The following is a 19,368-nucleotide window of genomic DNA, read 5'->3' on the forward strand; positions in this document are numbered from 1 at the left end:
CCATGGTGAATGTTTACGTTAGTCCAATTCTTTTTATGAATGTTTATGTTTTATTCTTTGTTGTTAATTTGTGTTTGTTATGTATTTACTTGAGCATGTTTTAAATGTCTTATTCATGCATTACGTGTTACGTGTGTGTCTCTTATTCTTTCTTTGCCTTGTTATTTAATTATTTTTGTTATTATTATTATTATAATTATAGCTCCGTTTACTCATTTTTTTGTGTTATGTGTTATGTTATACATTTACGTTTTGAACAAATTTTGTTGTTTGTTCTCACAACTTGAGTTTGTCCATCATTAAACTGGATTTTCTTTCTTATTTCTTTTTTGTTTGTTTGTTGGTTTGCTGTTTAATTGAATTGTTTTTTGTTTTTACTCTTGTTCATCATTTTGTATGTGTATATGTATATTTTTTATTTATTTATTATTAAGTTTTATTCGCATTTTTAACAAAATTAATAAAAACAATTCATTATTTGGTTTTCTTTACATTTTTCATGTTTTTTGTATTTTTTTTTTTAAATTTATTTATTTGTTTTTTTTTGCTTTGGTTTTTTTTTTTTTGTTTTGTATATATGTTAATTGATCAATTTATTCGTAATTTGTAATATTAAAACAATGTAACGTATAATCTTGCTTGTGGGTGCCATGGCCGATTCCACACGATTGAAGACATATCATCTAAAATCTGATCTGAATCTGGTTGCCATCGATTGGCATTGCAGCTTAACTAATGCAACTGATTTAGCTTTTTAGGGTCTTGCACTTTTCTTTTCGTTTACCTTATAAATCTAACTGATTGCATTTATACAGAGTGTACGTGTTAAAGTTTAGTTTCGTTATCTCTTGGGCTAAAGGAACATAATCATCAACAATATCAATATCGAACTTAGGCATACACAAAAACGAAGGGGACACAGATAAAGACACAGATTTAACATATAGTCAACAAAAGATATACACATACATATATAGAGTAAGGATTACAAACTTGTTGTGTTCTGTTTTAAAGCGCAATTATCTATAGTTAAGTGTTAACAATGATTATGATTATGGAAGTCAGTTGAAGAAGTCAGTATCAGTTATCAGTATCAGTATGGAAATTGAGTTTTCATTTTTGTTTTTCGATTGTTTTTTTTTTTTTTTTTTTTTGGTTTTCATTTTCATTTATGTTATATACTGCGAGTTCTCTTATTATAATGTAATGCAATGTATTTGAGTATGTATAGGTATTTATACTTGTTCATATATATAATAGTGCCCGTGTTTTTTTCTGTAGCACTTCTCGACTTCTTCCATACTCTACTCCCTCTGCTGAACTCTCCTCTCTCGTCTTCTTATATCATATATCATTCTTGTTTGCACGTTTTTTTTGTTTTTGTTTTTGTTCTTGACTTACTAATAAATTAAAACAACGCTAATGAATTCGTTTTTTCTTCCTTTTGTTTTTTTTTGGCTTTTGTTATGTGTTTTGTTTGTTTTTTTGTTTTTGTTACTAATTGTGAGTTGTGGTTTTTATTTGTTATTATTTCGTTTACTGGTTTTCCATTCTCTTCTTTAACTCATTTGCGTTTATTATCATTTCATAATCAATTATCAATTTGATTTTTATTTTTTTTTATAGTACATGCTTTGTTTGCGTTTCGTTTTAATACTCTTCTGTTTTATTTGCTTGGTATTTTGTGCCTTGGACAAACGTTTCTTAAAAATTGATTTTATTCAATAGAAATCGGTTGCTGTTGCTGTGTAGTTGTTCTTCTTCTCGTTCCCGTAATGATTTCACTATGTTCGTTCGAGTGCTGATAAGAAAAGGTCAGAATATGGGACGCCTGCAATCGGACGACAAAAGAGCAACAAGTGGCTGAGCTGCGCTGCGCTGAGCTGATAAGCCATATAAATGGCAGCTTTCAGTAATATTAATAATTATATTGCTAGGTTGGTTGTTGGCAGCTGTATCGCTATTGCGATAACTACTGTGTATGTTCTCGATTGAAATTGAAATTGGATTTGGAACGCTTATCTAGCAGCACTTGAAACGGAGTCACAACACATCACACGACCTAAACGATAAGTGTGAGAATCGATCAGTGTCGAAACATTTGTACAATACATTATTCCCATTATTTATACAATAACATTCTTGAGAGTTTTGCTTTGCTTTTTTCCTTTTACTTTTTTTAATGGATGTACATACATATATTTTTAATTGTGTTTTTGGTTTGGTTTGGCTTTGTTATTATATACTTGTTGTTATATTGTTTTGGATCTGTTCTTGCTAAGAACCATCTGCTGTTGCGCTTTATATTTATAACTCGAGACACTTTTGGGATCGACATCGAACACTTGAGAAACAAAGGACATTGGGCTTTTCTCTTTTGTTTTTGTTTTATTTTGTTTGGGAAAGTTATGCTCAACCGATTTGAAAATTCAATTACTTTTTTAACAATAACATAACAAATGCAAAATTTGTTACGACTTTTGTTGGCAGTGTTTCATTTGTATGTATATGTAATTTGGCATTTAGACATATATAATTTCTAATTACACAATGGAATCCTCGCATCTCTGATATTTGGTAGGAAAGTAAGTCAGGGAGAGATGGGATGGGGATTTCATACGAAATGGTAAAATGGGCGAGGGGACGAGGAAAACACGATGTGTTCATTGCTATAAAATGTGTAGGTGATTCACATTTCTTTCGATTCTTTTGTTTTTTTTTTTGTTTGTTCTTTTGGTTTGGTTTCTTTCTACAATGTAAGTATAACTACAGTTAATTACGTCAATTGTCATCGAGCCAGATGATCATTGTTACGATTTGGTTTTTGTATTATGATTAATGCCAAAAAAATGCATTTTGGCTGGTTGTGCGCGATTTTTAACGTTTTACAACACTACAAATAACGGCAGTTTTGAAATGCTGATTTCGTGGGGAATGTGGGGATATAATAACATTACACATAATTATTAGTATGCACTTAAAATACAAGTTCGAACAACACATATGGAAGCCACGGAAAGCAACTGCAAGTAAATGGGATAATACCAATGTGCTGCTGATCAAGGAATCGAAACTGAGGAACTACACAAATCGTGCTGATCGTGATCGCGATCGTGATCTTGTGGCACTTGAAGTCATTTTGGCCAGTGTTTTTGCAATAAGGTACATATTCCAATAAAGGCCTGCCTCTTCGAATACATACATACATACAGTAAACTATGGTATGTGTGTTTGTAATATACGAGTATAACTGATCATTTGATAAATCGATCTATATAGTATATACATATACATATAGTACCTTTTCGTATGGGATGGGGGGATGGGGGTAGAGTGGAGTTTTCAGTTTGTACAGAAATGTGTGTGCACTTACATACATCAATATAGTATATCTATATATATTGTATATAAGTCGATAGGATTCTTTGGGTGGGGTTACAACTAAATAAGGCATGCGCTAGGCTCTTTTTGGCACACAAAATAACAACAATAATAGTAACATAAAGTATTTGGTAGTATGTGCTTTCGGTTCGGTATCGCTCATCGTTTATAGCTTATCGCTAATCGCTGCAACATCATCGGTTCCCGACAATGACAAATTCGCTAAATGCTACAATACTTTAGTTTACATGCTTTCTCTTTACTTTCTCTCTCTCTCTCTCTCTCTCTGTTGCGCTTCACTTTCATTGCATTCTGATTTTGTAATCCATTGTCATTTCTTTTAACACTGTGTATTGCGAAAATTGTAATTCACTTTTATGCTTACTTCACTATTATACAATGTGCGGTTGCCTTATTTTTGTTTTGTTTATTTATAATTCATATTAATTTTATATGTTTACGTGAATTATGCTTGATCTGAGGGCAGTTGCAACGACACTTGCCGCTTGCCACTGCTCACGACTTCTTTTCGTTTTCGTTTTTGTATTTATTTTTTTAATTTAATTTCTTTGTTGTTTGTCTAAAATGCGCTAATTATTGATACCATCTTCTTCTCCGGGTTCGTTTCTTCGGTTTTAAATGTTAATTTTTAACTGTTAGCTGTTAGCTGTGTATGTATGTTGTTTTTGGTTTTTTCTTTTCTTTAAATTCTATCCTCCTCGTCCTCCTCCTCGACTTCCTCGCCGTTCTCCTCCAGCTCCTCCTTGTAGCCAGGATGCTCGGATATGGCATAATAGTTGCCATTGTAGATGACGCCCAGTTCGCGTAACGCATCGCCACGTATTGTCGCCTTTATCGTCCAGTTGTAGCAGTCATCGGACTCTGACTCACGATCCAGTCGCTCCACATCGAGAATCTTTGAGTTGAGGCGCTCCAGTATGATGCCGATGTCCTTGATGCTGAGGTGACGCTTCTGATCGACAGACAGCTGATCGATGAGCAGCAAGAACTTCTCCGTCGTCGTCTTATCATCCTCCATCACCGTGTTCTCCGTCTCGCTCTCCGAGCTGTCGCGCTCCGGTGCAATGTCCAGGAAGCGTACATGACCCTTGGCGCCGGATGAGCGACGCTGCATACTGCCGCTGCCGCCCAGCATAGGATCCATAACCGATGACGACATTCCCAGCGTCGCCTGATGCGCATGCAGCTGCTGTTGCTGTTGATGCGGTTGCGGACTGCTGCTGCCGTCCTGAATGGGCGACGTGGCCACGCTCTTGTGCACCGCTATCTTGCGCCCCTCCTCATGCAGGGCACAGCAATGGAAGTCGCATTCCGTTGTGCTGGGACTGCCCGCCCGACTGGGCGTGTGCGCATGATGGGCACACTCCGGCGTATGCACATGCACTGCGCCCACAGCACTGTCGAAGGAGCCGCCCTGCTTGGACAGACGGCGACTGCCGCTGCCGGGTATCACAACACCCGGGGGCAGGACAACGCCGCCCGGATGGTAAATGCTCGCCGGTCCCTCGTCGCTAATGACCGTTATTTGTGGGCTGGCGTAGCGAGGCTGTGACGATTGCGAAGACACCGACTTGTTGTCCAACGAACTTTGCGCGGAGAGACCCTTCTTCGAGGGCGAATACTTGTCGGACGACAGCAACCCGTTGCTGCTGCCCAGACCGGCGCCCATGCACATGCCGCCGCCACCACCACCACCTCCTCCTCCTCCACCGCCACCGCCGCCGCCGCCGCCTCCTCCTCCGCCACCTTGGCGCTGATCCCAGTGCAATACGACCGTGACACGCCCTTTATTATCCATAATCTTCCACGATGGTGTCTCATCATGCAGTTCCAGTGCATGGATCGTCTCACAGACGATTTTCGGTATAGCTGATATAGCTGCAGAAAACACATGTGAGCGCAGGATGCTTCGATCTATTCGATTGCGATGCCACTTACCAGCTTTTATGACATCCACACCCGTTGGATACCATCGCTCGCCCTGCCTCAACAGCAAGAGAACCGTATTGTTGGCCAGGGTGCGAAAGTATTCGCCATCCTCGATTTGGGTTCCATCACACTCCAGAACAACGCGAACAGGTTCTGAAGCAGGAACCCCCAATTTATCCTTGCCGCGCACCAATAGCTCCTCAAATGTACCAACTACGACGCCCTTACGCACATTCCGCCAACTATCCCAAATTTTCAGTGGTCGCTTGCCGCGAGACTCCTGTAAAAAGAAAGGACATAGCATACAATAAGTGAAAGTCTTTTACTTATTTCAGTAAAAAATATTAGTAGTTTAACAAAAGAAGACCAATATAGTTTCAAAGATAAAAGGAGGAATAATTTATATATTATATATAAATGAAAACTGACCTCAGGAGATATATTCATATTAGTGGATATTAATATAATATTTGCATACTATGTAAACTTTCATTTTTATTGCTTGGGGATTTCCTAGCCTGTGAAACATATTTTAGACATCTGCTTCAATTTTATGAGGATAAAATCTTTATTTTTTGTAACATAAAACTATCTTCTTGCAATCTTAATAGATTGTAATTTTACTGATCATATTATATTTATAATTTTGAATACATCAAGGTCTTAGTTGCAAGTGATTAAAATTATATAATATTTTATTATAAGATAATCAAATTAATAAATAAATCATTTTATTTTTAATTTATTTTTTATAAAATTCGAAATATAACTTTCATTTTTATATAAAAATTGGAAAAATAACTTTTTTTTATAATCCTAATATGCACAATTGAGATTATTATGCCCCTGATTTATTTAATTCAGAATGTTAAATATAATTCATAATACAAAATCTAAGAAGACAAAGTTTTGGGAGACCTTCGACCTTCGATTCTAAATAAACGTCAAGTTACTTATGGTATTTAGCAAGAACAAGGATCGTTGAGTTGAGTTTAGTTGAGAGGATTATGCGATAAATGTTCTGACCTCAATGTGGCAACGGAGACTAAGATTAAGCTGGACAACTAAAGGCAGCAGGAGTTTTACTATCATTATAATGAGCGAGCAGATTATGTGTGTGTGTGTGTGTGTGTGTGTGTGTGTGTGTGTGTATGAGATGCGTGACACCTGTGTGTGTGTGACAAGTGGGTGTGGCAGGACCCGGGCAGCGTCGTAAGTTGCACTACTAATTGAGATTTGTACCCGCTAAAAGGGCGCAAATGTCAAGGCCGCTGCCAGCTCCAGGCAGCTGCAGCTGATGCTCTAGCATTGCAGCTGAATAGAGGCATAGGTCTAACACACACACACACACACACACACACCCACACACACAAGCATAAGCTCTCACTCACACAGCGATAAAGCAAACGAAAAACAATTCATAGTACATTTAACAAGCGAATTTTTGGTTTGGTTTTTGCACTTTGCATTAACAGCGAGCACAGCTGTTGTTCAATAACAGCGCGCTGTTAACTGTTAGCTAACAGAGCTTTCACTGACTGCAAAATCAACAGCAACAGCAATAGCAACAACAACAACGATAACGACAACAACAGCAGCAAGAAGCCATGTTTAATGTATTGCAAGGACATGAGTGTGGCGCTCCAGTGACCCAGTAACGAGTGCAGCACACGAGCTGAATAACAAGAAAGAAGATGAAAAAAATTGAAGGAAATTCTCACACACACATACATGCTATATGCACATATATTCTAGATGTATGTAAGTTCATGAGAGTTATAATAAAAAAAGGAAAGGAAAAAGTTTAATGAAAAATGGCGAAAAATGAATTTGGACATTTTGGGGAGTAGCATTTGTTTAATTGGAGTTGAAATTGCAGTTGCAATTGCAGTTGTAGAAAGTGTAATCAGTGTTACACACACACACTTGCATAGGAGAGCGAGAACGCAAACGAGAGCGAAAGCGAGCGAAAGAGAGAGAGAGAGAGAGAGACAGTGTGCAAGCGCGCATTGGGATAGGTCAAGTCTGCTGCCATATGGCCATCAGCTGCTGATGCGATTGCGATTGCAGCAGCAGCAAAGGGGTGTGTGTATTTCCTTTGCCTCCCCCCTCCCTCCCTCTCAAATGTATCTAAAGTTAATGCTAATCAGTAAAGGAAAAGGAAATGCCAATATATTTGTTTTTACCCCAACTGCTGCTGCGGCCGTCGGTCCTGTGGTGATGGCAGCACCTCCAGCTGCACCTTGATTAGCTGCCGCAGCGGCAGCTGCCGCGGCCGCCACTTGTCTGATGCTGAGGCAGTTGCAGAGCGGCTTTGTCACGCCCAGCGTGCACAGAGCATTGGACCACATGGTGGTGGCGTTGCAAGTGCTCGTCTCACCTTTCCCAGCCACTTTAATGCAATATATCCTTGCCTCGACTATTAACTGTTTATTAGTTTACACTACTGCAACAATAACAACAGCACTGCACAATTGAATGTTAATAGTAGTACAATTATTGTTGAACATTTTACTCGCTCTCCATTCACTCGAATATATATTTTAAACCATTTGGATTTCGTTTGTCTTAAAAATCGTTATATCAAATACACGCACTCTTCTATGTTTAAAATTATGATTTTCGTTTATTTCTTTTTTGTTTGTGTCCTATAAAAACCTTATAAATGCTCAAAGCTTAGGCCTAAGTTAAACGCGTTTTATTGTAGGTTTTCTTCATTCACAATTATTGGTATTAAATGCAATTTGAAAATTCGTCGCGTGAGGCTACAAAAATTGTTAACAAATTGCTGCACACTTTACAAAAAAGATGAACACAACACGTTGGATTCATTAATTATTATCATTATTATCATTAAGCATTTTGTTTTTTAGTTTTGATTTTTCTATTTTTTTAGTCAATAGGAAAATTGTGGACTTGAGGTCGTTTTTTTTCCTTTTTTGGCAAGCTGACAGATTTTTGGGATTAGGCCACAGCACTGCACATCACATCACAGCAGAGCAGAGCACAGAGCAGAGCATAGAGCACAGCTCAACATTAGGGGCTGGGCAGGCGCCAGAGTTTCAAGAGTTGACCTTCGCACTTTCACTTTACTACTACGCGCCTTGTGCGCCACTTGCGTGTGCCTGAAACCGCCGAGTTTTCATTGGTGGGGAGTGGGAAAGGGTCTTGGGCTGATGCTGCTGCTGCTGGTGATGCTGCAACTGCAACTGGGGCTGGGGCAGGTGCTGAGCCTGCGTTTGTTCGATTTAAGTTTTGTGTGGCACAGTTTCCTTTTCTTTCTTTCTTTCTTTCTTTCTTTTTTTTTGTTTTATGTGTGACTTATTTTCGTATAGGTTTTATCTATCTATTTGCACAGTTGACACACGAGCTTTTCCGATTTTAATTGATATTTGGTAGCAAAAAAAAAGGTTGTCGTTGGCTGGCAGTAGTTGTCACACCCAGTTAAAATTTAATATTTCAACAAATTGCCAGCGGAATCACGTAGCTTGCGAAAAGCGCTCGTAAATGAAAGTAGCATCCTTGCTGGCTGTGGCTGGCTGCCTGGCACACTGGCACACTCTGAGCCTGCCTGCCAGCCTCTGCTCTGCTCCGCTTTGCTCTGCTACGCTGCGCTGCGCTGCTCTAACATCTACTCGCATGTGTATGTGCATGCTTAACGCCTCTGCCGCTGCCGCAGTCGCTGCTTCGACTGTCATGTTGTTGTTACTATTTTCTGCTGCAGCTGCTGTCTGCAGTGCGAATGCAGTGAGAGCACAACGCAAATGAGAGCGAAAGTTGTGCGCATAAAGCTCTCTCTCTCATTGGATGGTCACTCTGCTCTCTCAGCTAATGAGCATGTTGTAGTAATTTATTTAATGTTAACATGTGAGCGAGCTGCAACTGCACTGCACTTGCACATTGCAACTCTCATTCGTTAACTCACTCTCTCGCTCGCTCGCTCTCAGTCTTTCCTTTGGGTTTTTGGTAGTAACATCTGTGCTTTGGCCTACATTTGCAATGTGATATAATCAGGGCGCGCTTAAGCTAACAGCCAACTGCTAACGAACGCTCCACAAGTATTAGCGACTCCATAGCACCTAACTTCTGTCGCGATTTACTATATCTACATAAATACCAGAAGCTCTGTCAATTAGGCACACAAAGCACACATACAGACACACTTGCATTGTGTTCAAACGAGTGCGAAAGAGAGAGAGAGAGAGAGATGCTCAAAACATTGCACCCTTTTTGTAAGTTTGGTCTGCTTGGGACTCGCTTTCATTTTCATTTTCGTTTGGTGTGCGCTCACTTATGCAGCAATTCATTAAATCAAAGCGCAGCTTTAGGTAAACATTTGCATTAAATCAATCCTTTCAATTAATCCTTTATATTTGTCAAGCTGCAATCTGTATGCAGAAAGCATATGCGATTCAATTTGAATGTATTGTTGACGCTGATAAGTATGCTACAAAAAAATGAAGGGTTCTAAAATCTGGATAGTTTCTATTCAATGATTAGAAGAATACTAAAAACTATAATTACTACTTGACAATATGAAAAATACAACTGCGAAATTATTGAAGAAAAACTCAAAATTCTTAATTTAAGCCAACTTAAAATGCCCTTAATTTATAAATAATATATTTTGAATAAATACAACCCTAATCCTTAACCATAAAATATAGTTGCAATTCATACAATTTTATTTACATCAATGCGTTGGAGTTGGCTGCGAATTTATTCCCACATAGACAGAAAGCGAGAGAGTGACGAGTGCTCTCTCGCGTGCTGTCAGCGCGGCGTTGCCAGATGCGAGCGAAAACAATAAAATCTGGCAAAATGTTAACTAGGTAAGGAGCCTGCTGTTTCAAAAGCATTTAAATGCTAGAGTTAACCCGTGAATAGTCTGCTGAACATACATAGCATTGAAATTGTAGAATATAAGAAATAACAAAAAAATATTAAAATAAAATGATAAGTTTTGTAGCGATATGCGGAAAAACAAATTGAAGGATAGAATCCAAAGCAGATTCTAGCGCCCTTAACAGCGCTGTAATTAACATGTGGGTCATGTGCTTGCGCTGTTAAGCCGCCCACAATTATAATGCTGTCTGCCTGTCAATATGTTATATGGGGAGTGTCATGGAGTGCAACTCTTGTTTGTGCTCGCTGCATTTCCATTCACATTAAATTGTATTTGCATTAGCATGTTTTGTATGTATGTTTGTATTAACAGATGCGTCACTGTTAATTTCGGCTGTTGAGCCGACAAACAACAATAAACATGCAAAGCTAAAAAAGATAGATGAATGTATAGAAAAAAGTAAATGTAAACGAGACGGATGAGGACATCAACAAAAGCTACATGTGCACACATTCTACGAGACGAGTGAGTGAGTATTACCACAGATATTTGGGTCAAAGCTATTCACTCACCCGCAAAGCAAAGCAAACGAAACCAAACGAAACGAAATGAAATGAAGAAAACTGCATGAAGCATGGACACGCACACTAATGCAGCTAAATGCTTAACGGGAGCTTAGTTGACAAGCCGTGGATCAGCTCAACGTCTAAATTGAAAACAAATGAGCAACGTCGGGGATTGAGAGACAACTTTTAAAATCAATGTACGTATACGTAATATGTATATGGGATTTTAATTCACATAGCTTGCTGGTACTATGGCATTACTATGTACATGTATAGTAGAATGTGGGCCGGCGGCACGCCCGCGCTTTTAGCTTGACGTGGATTCTTCACTTACCTCTCTGGCCATTACGACATGTCTCAAAAGCAGGGCCCGCTTAGAGGGTCTGCCATTTGCGTTGGCTTTAACAGCTACAACAACAACACGTCGTCCTCCTTCGCCGTCTCGTTCTTGTTGTTGTCGTTGTTGTTATTCTCCTCGTCTTCGTCGCCGTCGCGTCTATCGTCCTTTGGCGGCGGCTAACAGGAACAGCAACAACAGCAGCAACTGTGCACGGTTTACACTTTTCGCGCATACGATTCTGTTTCACTGTATGTATGTGTGTGTGTGTACGTATGTATGCGGCGTTAGCGTTGGCGGCGGCAAGAGAATGGCGGCAGTGGGCGGTTGGTTGGTTGGTTGAGTGTGCTTCAAAAATTCTCTACTACACGTTTATTTTCAATCTTCCCGCAACGCCATGCGCCGATGCTGTGTGCTGCTTCTTCTTCTTCCTTTTGTCGTTCCTTCGCTTTTTCTCGCTCACTCACACTCTCTCGCTCTCTATGCTTTTTTCGGTTGTACGTGTATGTGCGGGCATCTGTATGTGAGTATGTGTGTGTACGTATATGTACATATGTTGGTTGCTGCTGCGTGTGTATTGCTATTTCACATCACTTGTATAAAATTTCGATTGTTTATTTCTTTAATTTTTGCGTTTAAATATATTTTGGTGTATGTTTTTTTATTGCATATCACTGGGGATGAGACTTATTTTTGTTGTATTTGCTTTTATCTACATACAACTACACCCACAATACACTCATACATATACATATGAACTTAGGTGCGGCTGCGATGTCGGCGAAGAAGATTCGCTGATGGCAGTGTGTGTCTGTGTGTGCGTGGCTGTGTATGTGTGTGTGTGAGAATGTGTGCGGAAAAGCATTAAAGTACCGTTATCGTTGTCGGAACCATTTTGGGCATTATCAATTTATTCACATGCGACACATTTTGTTGTAATTTTAAATTATAACACACACGAACGCTTTTTATTTTGTTTGCGGTAATTTTTATCAACAAATTCATGAGCACATCGGGGAAAATCTTAAAGGCGCACACGCACACATATGTACATACAGGACACGCTTAATCTCTTGCTTTGCTTCTATTTTCTAGTATTGGCAGTATAGCACACAACACGCCTTTTCCTTTTCACTTTTCTTCAACTTTTATTCATTTAATTTTCGGTTTTTCTTCTGCTTTTTCTAAAATGCAGATTAACTATTTTTTTCAAATTATCTTGCAGTTCAAAACTTGAAATTATTGCAGTTAATTACAAAACAAACACATTTTAACAGCCCCAAAAGTAGAGGTGGAGAAACATCGATCGATGGGGAACTATCGATATATCGTTGTGTCTGAATTTTTGCAAAAACATCGACTTGTATTGATATGATTATACCAATATATACTAGATAAAAACATTAAAAACTGAAAAACGGTTTGAAGCTGGAAAAATACCGAAAATAACTTTTAACATTTTTCATATATTTCGCAATTTTTATTACTTTTATTATTATTTAAAATGTGGATTCGCTTTAAAAACAGAAACACTTTGAAACCGGGAAACCAACATTTAAAACAACAATTTAAGACCTTGTCCAACACTCACATAATGTAAAAAACTTTCAAGAGAGCCGTGCTCAATTGCATTCATAAATTCATTATTAGCGCCATATTGTAACAATATATTTTGTTCTTTACACGAGTAACAAACTTAAATAACAAGTATATTTGTTAGTAACGTCTGAAATTCATTATTGAATTATTATTTTACGGTTAAAGTCGGTGTGTCGGTAGGCCGATAAATAGCTAGAGCTTTTTGTGGTAGTAAACTACTAGTTAACCGGAAAATCCATTTTTGGTATATTTTAAAATTGAACCTGCGGTCACGCTGCCGCTATACGGCACCAGAAAACTTACCTAGAATTTTACACAAACAAATTACGTGTCTCACGAAGAATATTACAATATGGTCGACAATTTACCGCCCTTAGAGCCAAGTCTGCAAAATCTTGTAGAACAGGAATCTCTTAAATGGATTTTTGTGGGTGGCAAAGGCGGTGTAGGCAAAACAACCTGCAGGTGCGTGTGTGCGAAAGAGAGACAAGTCGTGTCAAACAACAACAACAAGAATAGCTTTACTAATATTACGAAAAATCCAATTACTAATTTTCAGCTCCAGTCTGGCAGTCCAATTGGCAAAAGTACGCGAATCCGTGCTCATCATTTCCACAGATCCGGCACATAATATATCCGATGCATTCGATCAGAAGTTTACCAAGGTGCCGACAAAGGTATTAAACAAAATGAAAGTCATGTTGCGGCATTTTTATATACTAAATATTGTTGATTTTTCTTGAAATTCAGGTTAATGGCTTTGATAATTTGTTCGCCATGGAAATAGATCCGAATGCCGGTCTAGGCGAGCTGCCTGACGAATATTTTGATGGTGAGAACGAAGCTCTACGTGTCAGCAAGGGCGTCATGCAGGAGATGATCAATGCTCTCCCCGGTATTGATGAGGCGATGAGCTATGCCGAAGTCATGAAGCTGGTGAAGGGCATGAATTTCTCCGTGGTGGTCTTTGATACGGCACCAACGGGACACACGCTGCGTCTGATTGCCTTTCCGCAGGTTGTGGAGAAGGGATTGGGCAAATTGTTACGTTTAAAGATGAAGCTGGCGCCTATGTTGACGCAATTTGTATCCATGCTGGGCATGGCTGATGTCAATGCAGACACCTTGTCACAAAAACTCGATGACATGCTGCGGGTCATCACCCAAGTGAACGAACAGTTCAAGAACCCGGTAAGCATTCAGAATCCTCTCAATTAGAATTAGATTGTTATAGATGTATTTTTTCAGGATCAAACCACATTTGTTTGTGTCTGCATTGCCGAATTCTTTTCGCTGTATGAGACCGAACGTTTAGTGCAGGAGTTGACCAAGTGTGGCATCGATGTACACAACATTATTGTCAATCAATTGCTATTCCTGGAGAAATCCCACAACTCGTGTAGCATGTGTGCCTCCCGCTTCAAGATACAGGAGAAATACTTGGACCAGATTGCCGACTTATATGAGGACTTCCATGTTACAAAGCTGCCTCTGCTGGAAAAGGAGGTTCGCGGACCAGACAGCATTAAATCATTCTCAGAGAACCTTATGATACCTTACAATCCCAACGCATCTGCAAACAAATAGAGAATGCCGTCGGTTAGGTGCGCTGTAGTTTTAAGCTTCTGAAGAACTTATTGTGAATACGTGTGTGGGGGTGAAATAAATTCTAATTACGCCAGATAAGCTACAGATCTTAGCCAAGTTGTGCTGTCTGCAAGAAACAATTTCACTTTTTGCGCAATACATTTTGCAAGAAGAACTGAATTAAGATCGAAAAACCTATGTTATTTTGAATAAACAAGTTTTATAGGAATTCATCATTATGTCTTTTTTCTACTTATATTGGTGGATGCACTATTTTCTTATCTATTAGTTTATCGAGTCAGTTCAATTATTTGAATTCTTCATTTGTTTAAAAATGTTTGGACCACTGTGCGTCACTTTCAAAATAACGATATTTTTATACCAAAGAAGTATTTATGCCTTAAATGGTCACATTGCTATTACCGACAAACAGCTGTAACTTATCGATATGCAAAAGGGCAGCCAGCGTTTGCTGTAAAGATAGTTGGCAGTGCTGGAGATTCCGATACTGTTTATTAAACGATATCAATGGCTCTAATTTAAAATTCCAATGTATCGACGTTTTGTCATCACTCAGTTTCATTTTGCGTCGTTTATTTGCTGCTGCACAGTTTTCGTGTTTTTGTTTTCCTCGTTGTTTTCAGTCCTCGATAGATGATCCGCTGCACATATTTCCAATTTAGTTAAGCTAACAAGCTGGCAAATCGAAAAGTCATATTGTTTTGCTGCCATAAACTGCGAAAACCCCCGCACCCAGAACACACAATTCTCAAGGATATTTGACGAGGGTCTAGGACAACAGCAACAACAACAACGAAGAGTCACAGGTGAGTTAATTGAGCGCCAAAGCCATACTCGAGCTCTATGTACATATATACGTGCGTATATCGGAATGTGTGAATGAATGTATGCGGTTGTTGCGATCAATAATACAACACAAAAGCGCTCCATACACAAATAAATCACCCACTATCGCCCCACAAGACCACAATGTGTAATACATAAATAATAATAACCCTCACAACAATGACAACGCACACATACAGTAAGAATGAAATAACGATAATGTTGGACAACAGTCATTCAGTTGGTCAGTCGCTTGATTTCTATACGAATTCCACTCGCTGGTTTCCGCATTTCCCCGCCGCATTTCCTCTCTCCACCACATCCGGTCCCCCTTTTGTCCTTGGGACTGCGTCACTCGCTCGCTCGATTCCAACATTTTAGGCCGCCATATCAACGAATTTGTCGCGTGACCTTAAGCCATTCCTGCACTGCCATGTCATGGTACGACTTACAAACAGAATATACTATGCACGAATATTTGAATATGCATGTGGGGGAGTATGTGCTTTTCTTAATTGAATTGGTCTAACGGACAGAACGGGCAGTGGTGTCGCCTCAGAACTCCATTTATGGCCACAACACACACGTATGCCGTTAGAATGGCCCCAAAACGAAAGCAACTCTGCAGTCGTCATTACTCACTTGACGTTACGCTATCTTTTTGTGTTTTGTGTTTTGTTTTCGACGACGTATTTGAAGAAGTACAGCTCAGCGTAGGTCTTTTTATCGGCATAGTTGACATTGGCTATCATCATTGTGTTTTAATATTTATAATTATGACTTTATCAACTGCTTGCTTACCGGATTGATGCCACTCAAATACAGATACAGGCACAGATACATTATAGAGTAACAGATAAAGATACAACAAAATGTCTGTCGCTGGATTAAGACAGAGCCTTCTGCTCTGGAGTGTTGACTACTGGAATTTGGAAGGTAAAAGTTAATTTGATATGAGTTCTGCTTTTGCGTTTGGTTTGATCTTTAGTTGTATGGTTTCACTTTTCATTTTACATTTTACATTTGCAATGTAAATAGTTGGCTTTGCTTCATTTGACTCAATTGCAAAACACTCTTATAGCAGTCATGGCGGACAATGTATTCAAGTCGCACGATATCGGATTACGCGCTCAAAAGAAAATACTCTCACGCATGGCAACGAAAAACATAGCGAAAACCTTTATTGACGGCACAACGGCTTCGCTGCTGGATAATTTGTACAAGCTCTGTAAGATGCATACTGGCAACAAGGCGCGCGCTGAGAAACTCATCAAAAACATCATCAAAATTGTCATTAAAATCGGAGTGCTGCACCGCAACAATCAGTTTAGTCCCGAGGAATTGCAAAATGCGGAAATCTTTAAGCGCAAGTTTCAGGTAACAATCAAAATATATTTACTTAACAAAAGAAGAATTAATTTAACAATTTAACACTTTCAGAACACGCAATTGTCCATCATATCATTCTATGAAGTGGACTTTACCTTTGATTTGGCATATCTGCAGAAGTCCATACAGGACTCGCATGTGGCACTCAGATCCATTGTGCAGCCACATTTAACGGATAAATCGCTGGGCCGCATCGATGAGGTGTTTGATTTCTTTGGCGACGCTGCGCTGTTGGAAACGGCCTTTAAACCAGATTCACCATATCGTGAGGTTATGGGCAAGATTGTGGCGGATATTAACTCGGCCATGGAAACGGGCGACATATGAGCAAAGAAAATGGCACGCAGTACAAGCTAATGGAATGATGAGGGGCTATTATCAAACCAAAAACAAACAGGATATCCTACACACAACATGAGATACTAACATCTAGTTGAGAGCAACAAATGCTTTGCCTACCAAATGGTGTGGAAAACAACAAAAGAACAACAACACTCTTTAGACAACAATGATTATTTTTAATTGAATTGGTGATATCACTCTATATTAACATTTATTAAGTAGGAGTCGAGAAAACACACGTCCAAATTGATTTATTTTTTAAGACAATGTTAACACTTTGCGTAATTGAAAATCGTTAACATTTTTGTGTCGTTTAGGTTTAAGTAAAATGCATTTCGCCAAAGGAATTCACAAAAGCAAAAACCCACAATGTATAATGTCCAAAAAGCAAAAGGCAAATTGCTTTTTTATCAATGTGCATGTCGTCGTTGATTGTATTTGTATTTGTAATTGTAATTGTACTCAAACTATATTAAGTGTCTAAAAAAAAAGTCTGTCTAAATATTGTCTGTGCATTTGCACAATGCACAATTGAATGTTTGATACTTTTGTCTGTTTTGATACTCCGAAACTCGCTCTCCAAATGCAATTACTATTATATACTCGCTCTTGACATAAAGGAACCTATAAAATATATAAGTATATATACGCTTTCACTTCGTATATATTCATGTACTTAATTCTCCAATTATGCTGATCTCCTTAAGAGTTATCCTATTATTTCAATTGCGTGCTACAAAAATGCAAACAAATTGCACGCACTTTAATTTTGCAAAATTGATAAAATTGTTGGTTAATCGTTTAACACACACAATCTTGAGAGTTTATGTTTTGTATTAAGTTCAATAACCGTTTAGAAAACCAGTTTTATTGTATGTATGTATTCCAAGCCTCTTAGTCAAACAAAAGCCATGAGGGTCAATAACCTTAAGCATTATTTATGATATTCCATTATTGTTTTCTAACCGATATTCATCATGTACCCTGAACATATCAAAAAATTGATACGACACAACATTCAAAACGATGTGCAACCAGATATATCATTATTCTGAACGGGACAATAAAACTGTTCAATTGAATAAGCGTGTGGCACATACATAAATAAGAATTTTCGATATTACAACAATTTGTGGGATTCAAGTTATAGCTGTTTAGGTTTTTAAAACATGTATTTATTATTGTTTAGAAAACAAATTTATGTTGACTTTCTTATAATACAAAAAAAAAGCAACAAATTATAATTACAAAACTCAACTAAAACTCTTATTATTATTATCTCAACTCATTAATGCTTAACAATCTTATTCAGCGCGTTTTTGCTCCAAGACCCCATCGACGCCGCCTTCGCCAGCAGCCTCCAGTTTTTGTTGTTTGAACAGTTCAATGAGCTTCTCAGTCGCCGATTGTGGCACATCGAGTGGAGTGGAAATTTCTCGACTGGGATATGTCTGATTCTGGGCCTCGGGCGAACGCAGCAGAAACGGTGTCCAAGGTCCTTGAATGGATGGTACATCTGTATGCCACATTTTACGCAAGCGCAACGAACTTGAGCTGCCGTTTTGTGTCTTGAGGAGGTCAATCCACTTGGATATTTCAGACTGGCTGTTGTTACGGCAATTCAGCCACTCCCGTTCTCCATTCACTAAAACATTAAATTAATAGTTTATTAATAAACGGTGTGTGGTTTGAGTATTCGCAAAGCATTGATTGATTTACATGTTAAGAAATATATACTAAAATTTAAGAACTATTGCTTGGAATAATTTTAATTGATAATTTTATGACGGAATTTCAGAAAAAAACATTAAGTGAGTGAAATCAGTCAGTGACGAACTAAACATTGGATAGCACGATTAACTTCATAATCGAATTTCTTTTACTAACATTATGTTGTCCTTAAAATAATTTATTAACGTCATACTTATTATTCAATATACATTTTTGTTTATCTTTCTTTAAACTTACGTTAGTTATTCTCTATATACTCGTATAATAGAAAAAGTACTTACAGTATTCAGCCACTAAAACAGGCGTACGATGGCGACGCGGTTTGACATAAACAACAATTCCAGGGTTCTCTTTGGCAAAGTCAACCAGATGGTTTTCAATAAAATCACTAAATAGTAGTAGTAGTTGTAAACTCACAGATTGTTTTATACTATTTATTTATTTACTTACCGCATGCCTCGACTGGAGCCGTTGTTCTTGCAGAATTTCAATGTGATGCGCTGCAGCTGGCAAACATAGCGTCCCAGTCCATTTTGAAGGGGAGCACGCGGAAAACCAGACTTGAGAAACAGATGACTATTTGACATTGTATTTATTTATGTTGTATTTAATACAAAAATTTGTAATTTCAATTTTCGTAACAAGAAAAGACCGACGTAACCTCACGCCGCGCACAACAATCAGCTGTTTCGATAGCTCTGCGTTAGACAGGGTTGTTAAATTATCGATAAATTAACGTAAAATAATTTATTTAAAATATTAACGTAATACCGTAAAAACAATACTTTCCGTTG

General features: G+C 38.3%; 4 protein-coding genes across 8 annotated transcripts; 2 read left to right on the plus strand and 2 right to left on the minus strand.

The window, feature by feature from the left end:
- Positions 1-1,130: 1,130 nt before the first annotated feature.
- Positions 1,131-12,384, minus strand: LOC132794448 (uncharacterized). Of its 2 annotated transcripts, none has more exons than XM_060804906.1 (3): positions 11,078-12,384; positions 5,341-5,611; positions 1,131-5,280 (listed from the first exon to the last, which is right to left on the minus strand). In XM_060804906.1, the coding sequence occupies exons 1-3, from the start codon at positions 11,087-11,089 to the stop codon at positions 4,085-4,087; spliced, it is 1,479 nt and encodes a 492-aa protein (XP_060660889.1). In that variant the 5' UTR covers positions 11,090-12,384; the 3' UTR covers positions 1,131-4,084. The 2 variants fall into 2 exon arrangements, with proteins under 2 accessions (XP_060660889.1, XP_060660888.1); XM_060804905.1 differs by lacking the exon at positions 11,078-12,384 and adding an exon at positions 7,518-8,180.
- A 464-nt stretch (positions 12,385-12,848) lies between these two features.
- Positions 12,849-14,495, plus strand: LOC132794450 (ATPase ASNA1 homolog). Its single transcript, XM_060804908.1, has 4 exons — positions 12,849-13,144; positions 13,239-13,356; positions 13,430-13,870; positions 13,928-14,495. Exons 1-4 carry the CDS (start codon positions 13,032-13,034, stop codon positions 14,264-14,266), a joined length of 1,011 nt encoding a protein of 336 aa, XP_060660891.1. The 5' UTR covers positions 12,849-13,031; the 3' UTR covers positions 14,267-14,495.
- Positions 14,496-14,821: 326 nt separating this feature from the next.
- Positions 14,822-18,070, plus strand: LOC132794502 (tumor necrosis factor alpha-induced protein 8-like protein). Of its 4 annotated transcripts, none has more exons than XM_060804989.1 (4): positions 14,822-15,093; positions 15,938-16,048; positions 16,194-16,489; positions 16,553-18,070. In XM_060804989.1, the coding sequence occupies exons 2-4, from the start codon at positions 15,985-15,987 to the stop codon at positions 16,826-16,828; spliced, it is 636 nt and encodes a 211-aa protein (XP_060660972.1). In that variant the 5' UTR covers positions 14,822-15,093; positions 15,938-15,984; the 3' UTR covers positions 16,829-18,070. The 4 variants fall into 4 exon arrangements, with proteins under 4 accessions (XP_060660972.1, XP_060660974.1, XP_060660976.1 ...); XM_060804991.1 differs by having other exon boundaries at positions 16,197-16,489; XM_060804993.1 differs by lacking the exon at positions 15,938-16,048 and having other exon boundaries at positions 14,824-15,093; positions 16,197-16,489.
- LOC132794503 (large ribosomal subunit protein mL43) lies at positions 17,997-19,262 on the minus strand. Its single transcript, XM_060804994.1, has 3 exons — positions 19,025-19,262; positions 18,856-18,962; positions 17,997-18,488 (listed from the first exon to the last, which is right to left on the minus strand). The coding sequence occupies exons 1-3, from the start codon at positions 19,159-19,161 to the stop codon at positions 18,148-18,150; spliced, it is 585 nt and encodes a 194-aa protein (XP_060660977.1). The 5' UTR covers positions 19,162-19,262; the 3' UTR covers positions 17,997-18,147.
- Positions 19,263-19,368: the final 106 nt, after the last annotated feature.

Source organism: Drosophila nasuta, chromosome 3 (assembly GCF_023558535.2).
Source record: "Drosophila nasuta strain 15112-1781.00 chromosome 3, ASM2355853v1, whole genome shotgun sequence".
Classification (NCBI taxonomy): Eukaryota; Metazoa; Arthropoda; class Insecta; order Diptera; family Drosophilidae; genus Drosophila; species Drosophila nasuta.

Bases quoted from the DNA above. Each gene is read 5' to 3' on its own strand.
- LOC132794448 (XM_060804905.1), bottom strand. From the start codon at position 7,682: ATGTGGTCCAATGCTCTGTGCACGCTGGGCGTGACAAAGCCGCTCTGC. The intron at 5,612-7,517 runs GTAAAAACAAAT...TTCTTTTTACAG, and splicing joins CGGCCGCAGCAGCAGTTGGG to GAGTCTCGCGGCAAGCGACC. The intron at 5,281-5,340 runs GTAAGTGGCATC...TGTTTTCTGCAG, and splicing joins TGTGGATGTCATAAAAGCTG to CTATATCAGCTATACCGAAA.
- LOC132794450 (XM_060804908.1), top strand. From the start codon at position 13,032: ATGGTCGACAATTTACCGCCCTTAGAGCCAAGTCTGCAAAATCTTGTA. The intron at 13,357-13,429 runs GTATTAAACAAA...CTTGAAATTCAG, and splicing joins TTACCAAGGTGCCGACAAAG to GTTAATGGCTTTGATAATTT. The intron at 13,871-13,927 runs GTAAGCATTCAG...GTATTTTTTCAG, and splicing joins ACGAACAGTTCAAGAACCCG to GATCAAACCACATTTGTTTG.
- LOC132794502 (XM_060804989.1), top strand. From the start codon at position 15,985: ATGTCTGTCGCTGGATTAAGACAGAGCCTTCTGCTCTGGAGTGTTGAC. The intron at 16,049-16,193 runs GTAAAAGTTAAT...ACACTCTTATAG, and splicing joins TGACTACTGGAATTTGGAAG to CAGTCATGGCGGACAATGTA. The intron at 16,490-16,552 runs GTAACAATCAAA...TAACACTTTCAG, and splicing joins TCTTTAAGCGCAAGTTTCAG to AACACGCAATTGTCCATCAT.
- LOC132794503 (XM_060804994.1), bottom strand. From the start codon at position 19,161: ATGTCAAATAGTCATCTGTTTCTCAAGTCTGGTTTTCCGCGTGCTCCC. The intron at 18,963-19,024 runs GTAAGTAAATAA...ACTACTATTTAG, and splicing joins GGCTCCAGTCGAGGCATGCG to TGATTTTATTGAAAACCATC. The intron at 18,489-18,855 runs GTAAGTACTTTT...TTAATGTTTTAG, and splicing joins TGTTTTAGTGGCTGAATACT to TGAATGGAGAACGGGAGTGG.